Source organism: Larimichthys crocea, chromosome IX (genome assembly GCF_000972845.2).
Source record: "Larimichthys crocea isolate SSNF chromosome IX, L_crocea_2.0, whole genome shotgun sequence".
NCBI lineage: Eukaryota > Metazoa > Chordata > Actinopteri > Sciaenidae > Larimichthys > Larimichthys crocea.
In genome coordinates this window covers 6,891,324-6,899,166 of record NC_040019.1, presented here as the reverse complement: position 1 = coordinate 6,899,166, position 7,843 = coordinate 6,891,324, and the positions used below count along the sequence as shown (strand labels likewise).

General features: G+C 38.4%; 1 protein-coding gene across 1 annotated transcript; it reads left to right on the top strand.

Moving 5' to 3' along the window:
• On the top strand, positions 1-7,021 carry nt5c2l1 (5'-nucleotidase, cytosolic II, like 1). Its single transcript, XM_019271878.2, has 19 exons — positions 1-157; positions 250-329; positions 1,155-1,228; positions 1,352-1,469; positions 2,081-2,176; positions 3,751-3,842; positions 3,975-4,032; positions 4,140-4,233; positions 4,326-4,379; positions 4,461-4,544; positions 4,629-4,664; positions 4,747-4,854; positions 4,953-5,019; positions 5,191-5,361; positions 5,453-5,504; positions 5,718-5,778; positions 6,197-6,373; positions 6,454-6,547; positions 6,631-7,021. The coding sequence occupies exons 1-18, from the start codon at positions 14-16 to the stop codon at positions 6,538-6,540; spliced, it is 1,653 nt and encodes a 550-aa protein (XP_019127423.1). The 5' UTR covers positions 1-13; the 3' UTR covers positions 6,541-6,547; positions 6,631-7,021.
• Positions 7,022-7,843: the final 822 nt, after the last annotated feature.

Genomic DNA, 7,843 nt, shown 5'->3' with positions numbered 1-7,843 from the left:
CTGCAAGTCTTGCATGAAGAGGTGTTTGACAAATGCAAAACAACACAGGCTGGATGCTCGTGTCCCTCAGCTGTTTGCATCACAAACGAGCCAAAAGTTGCAAGGAGGGGACTCCTGCGTACGGAAGAGACACTCTACACACGCCTACAACTTTTGGGTACATACATTTGTCTTTTAAATGCCAAAATGTGTTGAGTAACAGAGTGGCGCAGCAGTTGCATGTAGCTGAATGTCTTTGTTTTTAAAAAGTTTTCAGCTGCAACAATGGACGCGATGGACAGCTCGGATGTGGATGCGAGTCAGGAAAGGATGAGAGCCTACGAACAGAAGTGAGTCCACTGGTGCTTTAAATATCCTTTCAGCTCGGTGCTTACATATCAGAATCTGTATTTATTTCTACATTAAGTCATGATTTTAAATGGTTTATCCATCAGGATAATACAATTTAGAATATTTCTCTTTAATGCCAACTGGTCTTCCCTCACCTGCCTCTATCCTGTAAAGGCTGGCTATCACTAAATACTTTAATCAGCAGATACTGACTTCACTAGCTGCCCCCCTTCCTCCTCCAGCACACTCATCAGCTTCTATTTGCTGGATTGATCTCAGGTGTACTCACAAGAGCTCGCAGGTAAATTATTTACAGCAGCCCTACAAGTTGCCTATGAACTGTCACGGAGGGTTGAGTCTCATCCGTCCATGCTGGAGGTGCAGCAGAGAGGCTCTCACTCTATCAGGGTGTCACTGATAAAGAGGGGCATCTGGTAGCAAGTGACACAGGAAACTGGTGAACACAGCAGTCTTTTTAAAAATACATCATGGATCCCTGTTTGTTTGTTTTTTAAATATACTCTGCTGATAAACAGTAGTGGAGATGGTTAAAGGAGATGTGATAAGGTTTCTACCCTCCACCCAACTCCACCTCTGCTGTAGGGGCCAAAACTACAACAAGGTGACTGAGGTCAAATAACACACACACACAGCATCTGACGTGTACACTGCACCTCACTGGACCTTAACAATACTCCATATCACAGACACAGATTGTGTCATTCAGTCAATGCATAACATTTCTGAGGTCTTGTGCTCAAACATCTTGTCCTGGTCATGTGTCTTGCAGGCTTCAGCTGTGTTGTTGTTGTGTTTGATCACAGGGTCTTTGTCAACAGAAGCCTGACGCTGGAAAACATCAAATGCTATGGCTTTGACATGGACTACACGATTGCGAGTATGTAAACACAAACAGAAAGGCTGTGTGTGTGTGAAATGGGTCACCACGTGGAAGTTTTAAATCTGATCACTGTTGGATTGAATTGTACATTCTAGCTTTTGCTTCGTTTTTTTTTTTCAGTGTATAAGTCTCCTGATTACGAAAGCCTCGGCTTTGAGCTGATAAGAGACAGAATGGTGTCTGTTGGATACCCTCATGAGATTCTACGCTACACGTATGACCCCAGCTTCCCCACACGGTTAGTGTGAAATCAACCCGAGTAACTCAGGATTCATGCAACAAAAAAAATGTGCTCCAGAAACAAACAATGAAAAAAACAACATTTTTTACATTTTCTTTTCTTTGTGTCTTGCTATAAAAACACAATTTGAGAAAAGTTATTTTACTATATCAATGAAGACATCCAAATGACTTTTCCCAAAGAAAACTACTGATTCTGGTTAAAAATTTAAGTATAAACCTCTCAAAATGAATCATTTTGTTTTTATGGGGGGGTCCATAAACAAATTAATTTATAAACAATTGGATCAAACTTGAAAAAGGAGGGAAAAAGCAAATAAATTGGTTCAGAATTTATTTTGAAATATGTGATCGGAAAAGCACAGATTTGTATAAAATAAGCTGAAAATAAACTAGAGCTGAAATATCTGGTCAATTAATCGATTGGCCGATCAACAGAAAAATAATTACCTAAAAAAGAAACTATTTTGATAATTGGGTCTTTTTTAAGTAGCTGACAAACATTTTAATTGTTCCCTATTTCTAGCATTTCATACATGAGTCAGTAATTACAATCAAACAGTTTCAGGCCTGAAATAAACATTGACCCTTTCTTTTCTCCTCCTTCAGTGGTTTAGTGATCGACACCACATACGGGAACCTCCTGAAGGTGGATTCAAACGGGAACATTTTAATCTGCAGTCACGGCTTCCTCTTCGTCGAAGGGTAAAGTCAAAATCTTCACAGAATACAAAACAGAAATGTTGCTGTGTACTCTGTTAAATGCTGAATTGATGTCTGCAATCTCTAACAGCTCATTGGGAACCAAATACGTTTCAAATAAATCCAGCAAACAGAACATGAGTTTTAAACATTTGCAGTTTGTTTGTATGATTAAATATCAAAAATCTAATAATGTATGTCTCTTCTGCATTCACAAAACATCATATTAAGTTCTTGTGTAGGTCTTATTATAGCTAGTGGTGGAAAATAAAGTATATTTAGTACTGTAGTTGAGTACAGTTCTGTCATACTTGTACTTACTTTTTTCTTTTTATACTAAACTACACAGTAATGGTTCTACTATATTTATTCGGCAGATGGAGAAACTTTACAGATTAAGATTTTTAAAACCTATATTTAACAAATTAAATTAATCAGTCCATCAGTATAAAATAGTATCATAAATGACATTGTAACACTTACAGAGGACATCATGACTGCATAGTGAGTACTTTTTTATTATTATTATTTTACTGATAATACTTGTTAATACTGTACTGTAACTTCATTGAACATTTGAATACTTACACTTGTAATAGAGTATACAGTACTGCAGCTTTTACTCAAGTGAAGAATGTGAATGTGTGAATACTTCTTTCATTGACCGCTGTTACAAGCTGTCACATGTAAGAAGAGGGTCTGACTCAGCAGCCACCCCAGATGTCGCGTTAATGTTTTACTCACAAAACATATGATCACGATAAAAAAATACCAAACAGTATGTGAAGCATCAGTGTGTATTAAAGCGTCAATAAAGATAATACAGTAATACTATAACAATAAACTTCATTTTATTGGTAATAGTTTGCAGTGGGTTTTTTTCCGGGGGCTCTATTTACAGAATATGGCAGAAATTGATATATAATATGCATAACTATGCTTTCATTAGTGTTTAACAATCTGAAAATAAGAATTATTACATTTTCATTACCACAGAATGAATCTTTTATATACAGCAGCCCAGAACCAACAAACCACAAACACGGCTCCCGACAGGGCCTTTCGCAATTTCCGTGGCTTCTACGCTTAGAACAGGAGGGCGAGTGGAAGGGGTTGCAGTCTGCAGCTACACCGTTAGAAAGCATTAAATCCTACACACTGACCCTTAAAGTAACTTTTTAATACCTTGACATTTTAATGTTGTTGCTTGTACATTAATAAATGGATGAATACTGGTTATATACTCCTTGCAAAAAAAAGGGCTCTAAAAACTAAAACTTGGATTTTATTTTCTGTATGAGTGGAATACATTCAAATAATAAACAACAACTTATGAAAGTTCATGGTAAAAGGGGCATTTTCTGTATGTGTTTGTGTTTGTGTTTTAGTTATTTGATGACAGTACAAACACAAACAGCAAATAGTGACTGCGGCTTGACAGTCAGCTGAGATGAGCTGACACAATGTGGTTTTACTGGTTACAAACCACAGCTGCACATTTGTTTCCAGCTTGTCAGCCAGTTAGTTTGTGTTTGTACATGTGTAATATTGACCTGTGTCATGTTTGTGCTCCACAGGGATGAAATTAAAAAATACTACCCAAACAAGTTCATTCAAAGAGATGACACCGACCGTTTCTACATACTGAACACTCTCTTCAATCTCTCAGGTATAAAACTCACCCTTAGAGCAATTTAGGTTACCCCGACTCTTTTTTTGTCTAAAATAAGACTAACAAAAGACATAACTACACGAGCAGCTTAAAAATGTTAGCTGACCTGTGTTTTTCATGCACCTGCAGAGACGTATCTCTACACCTGCCTTGTGGACTTCTTCACCAGATGCACCAGATACACAAAGTGAGCGGACGCCCCTGTTTGATTGTTTCTTTTTTAACCTCCCAGCTTTAAACTCTTATAAATTACAACTGAATTATTTATCAAACAAACATCACCACTCTCTCCAGCCTCCAGAACGGTTACCAGCACGGCGACTTGTTCATGTCCTACAGAAGCATGTTCCAGGATGTCCGAGATGCAATGGACTTCATTCATGATATGGTGAATTAACAGATTAAAAGATCATTTTATTTGTCACTGGAAATAACACTCTGTCTCTATCGTATAGTAACTGGTATCTGTGTGCTGCATAGGGGTTACTGAAAGATCGAACCATCAAGAATTTGGACAAATATGTTGAGAAAGATGTGAGTAAACTGACAAGATTATGCAACAAATTATCTTGTAGTTCTTTGACAACGTTTCTTAAATGAATGTGTTCTTTACAGCCAAATCTCCCTGTGCTCTTGACCCGGATTAAAGGAGTGGCCAAGGTCTTCCTCGCCACCAACAGTGACTACAACTACACAGAGGTGAGCTCTTGTGACTAAATGTGACTGAACATAAAACATATCAGACCTTCAAAATGACTTTTGTTTTTCTCTTTCTTCATCAAGGCCATCATGAAATACCTACTTGAAAGTAATGTTAAGGTATGCCAGTTTCAGCTCTGCTTTCAGTATTTAGAAAATGTCTAAATAAATCGTGTGAATTTAACTTTACTCTTCATTCAAGACTGGAAATCCTAAAATATCCTGGCGCTCCTTTTTCGACCTGGTCGTCGTTGACACCAGAAAGCCGCTGTTCTTTGCAGGGGGGACTGTGCTCAGACAAGTGGACACGGTATGAAAAAGTGTCTCACACTGCAGACTTACTCACATATATTTATGTTAGCGTTGAGCTGCAGCAGATCTCAATAATGTGTTTTATTTTGGAAACAGGACACAGGAAAGCTCCGGATCGGGACGTACACAGGCGACCTTCAACATGGAACTGTGTACTCCGGAGGTGAGAATCAATAAATTGTTTATGTTTTTAGGAAATGATCACATAATATTTACCAAATTAATAAATAGGAACAGATAGATTTCTCATTACTTTTACTTTGATATACAGTAGTATGTTACAAATTGAACCATGTAAGCTTATGTAACATTTTAAATCAATTTATTTTTGCAGGATCTTCGGACATCGTCTGTGATCTGCTTGGTGTCAAAGGTAAGAACATCCTCTACGTCGGCGACCACATCTTTGGCGACATCCTCAAATCTAAGAAACGTCAGGGCTGGAAGACTTTTCTAGTCGTACCGGAGCTCACCAAGGAGCTGCAAGTGTGGGAGGAGAAGAAAAGTAAGACCAAATAGATGGCATTGGTTATTTGTTGTATTATTATTGCGATGTCTTTTTTTTAAAGTCTTGATGAACTTCTTGGATTTTGCAGATGTGTTTGAGGAGCTGAAACGTCTCGACATCTTCTTAGCTGAGCTTTACAAGTGAGTTTGTACTGATGAATATGTTAAATGACGTTTGCTTCTAGAAACTCATGATGTGTAAATGTATGAAAGAAAATGCAAATTGTAAAGGAAAACAAACCATCATGTTTTATCGTGTATTTATGATATCGACATTTTACTTTTGACTTTGATGCAGTTTACACAAAGTGCTTAAAGTAGCTTTGAACAGTTTTCTGTGTTTGTCATCTGAAGGCATCTGGACAGCGGCAGTCAAGAGTGTCCCGACATCAGCAGCATTATGATTAGAATAAAGGTAAGCTCAACTCATCAAATCATCATCAACAGCTAGTTACACACGGACGGGGTTTAAGAAATGGATGCAACACGTCTGTTTGTTTCTTGTTGCTGGACACGTTTAGATTCTCAATGAGAACTTTGTTTATGGCAATAAATTAGATCATTAACACATGAAATAATTGGACATTTGTTGCCTCCATGGAAGCTCTTGGTTGGGCGATGAATCTTGTCTTTGTACGTATTATGAAGTGAGTTCAAGCGATGCACAGTGTGATTCTTTGGTTTTCATTTCAAGACCAGAATACTAATAAAAGACCTTTGAAGGGGCTGCAACTGAAACCAAAAACAAGATGTCTGCTAAGCTAAGCAGGAGTTTTTCGTCTTTTATCACACTCTTTCCAGGTTGCTGATGTGGCTCTTGTTTGTGTTTGCAGGTGCTGACCTACAGGATGGATATGTCCTATGGCCAGATGGGCAGCCTCCTGCGCAGCGGCTCCAGGCAGACGTTGTTTGCAAGTCAGCTGATGCGTTATGCAGACCTATACTCGTCCTCCTGCATCAACCTGCTGCACTACCCCTTCAATTACCTATTCATGGCTCCCCCAGTCCTGGTCAGTGCTCACCCCTCACCCTTACACTGAACATGAATCTTTTAATTCTTCATCTCACTCTCACTCATGAACTCTTTCAGATGCCCCATGAGGCGGTGTCTGAAAACGCAGCTGATCTGGCTTCGTCAGCTCTCACTGTCACCAACAATGTGTTCAGGATGAAGTGAAACTAAGGTCATTATCATCATCATGTTTAAGCTGTACATAATCTTTACTGAATTCTGTTGGTAGTTTATTAACGTCGCTCCCTCTTGCAGTGCTGACTGAGCTGTGTCTTCTCATGTATCATATGGATAACTCTCAGTCGATGAAGGTGACTATTTGCTCCCACGCTTGTATAAAAGCTTTGATGCAGCCATGACGTGCCTTCTCTACAAAAACACAACAACAATAACGTATTGCTCCACCTAGTGGATGTGAATAGCTATGCCATGTAAAGTTTCCTCAATGAATGCATAACGAAGCATGACAATAAGCCAACAGACTCAGGGTTACTGTATATATGAGTGCAAATATGTCTTAATGTGCTGTTACATGTAGTAATGTATATGCACTGTCGTTCTCAGGTTTGTGCAATGGTTTTAAAGGATTTATTTATTTGTGGTTTGTGCAACTTCCGTTGAATTTCAATAAATCATTTGTATGATTTGTTTTTGTTATCATCGTGCTTATGTGTGTGCATTCAAGGATCTCAGTTAATATTAAAAAAAAGACGAGTGAACACAAACATTAAACACTGTTAGTAGCTTTTGAGGCCACAGTGAAGTCTGTGGATTATTCAGAGTGAGCAGGAAATTGTTCCTGGAAAGCTCTGTTCACTTTCCAAATGTCATATTTCAGTGCTGCGGTGATGTAAGATGGAGGCAGATATCTCTGGGATACATGATGTCAACCCTAGGCAAAAAACAAAACAAACCGAACATAAGATACTAGAAGTTACCAGAAGCAGAAGTTAGGTAATGGTTTAACCCTTTATAGTTTTCCTTTTGTACTGCGTGTGTTGTCCACTGGATGGCAGTGAACCACCTCTGCAGCAGACCAGCAGATCGATCTGTGTGTGCGCTGAATGTCTGAATGAGTCTAGATGATTTTTTAAATCACTGTAAACAAGTTCAAACCGTTTGATATGACAAAACGATGATCTGTCTGCATGTTTCTATAACCACAAATCATGTCTTAACAATAAAATATGTAATAAAACCTCATCAGAAAACACAGCTGCTCATCTACTGGCAGCCTGAACTGATGCTCCCCTCATAAAACATTTCACAGTGACAATTAATGTCAGTATCAGTATCATCACTTATCGACAAAAGATATGATATTTGTACTGCTGTTTAACACATGAACCATAACACGCACTCGTGCAAACACACACCTGTGTAGTACTGAGGTGTGGAATAACTATTTACATCTTTTACGCGAGTAAAAGTGCATAAGCATCAGGAACAGAGTACATTTAAAGCACTC

Excerpts from the sequence above, each read along its gene's own strand:
- nt5c2l1 (XM_019271878.2), top strand. The coding sequence starts at position 14 with ATGAAGAGGTGTTTGACAAATGCAAAACAACACAGGCTGGATGCTCGT. Across the intron at positions 1,229-1,351 it reads CATGGACTACACGATTGCGA|TGTATAAGTCTCCTGATTAC; the intron begins GTATGTAAACAC and ends TTTTTTTTTCAG. Across the intron at positions 3,843-3,974 it reads CACTCTCTTCAATCTCTCAG|AGACGTATCTCTACACCTGC; the intron begins GTATAAAACTCA and ends ATGCACCTGCAG.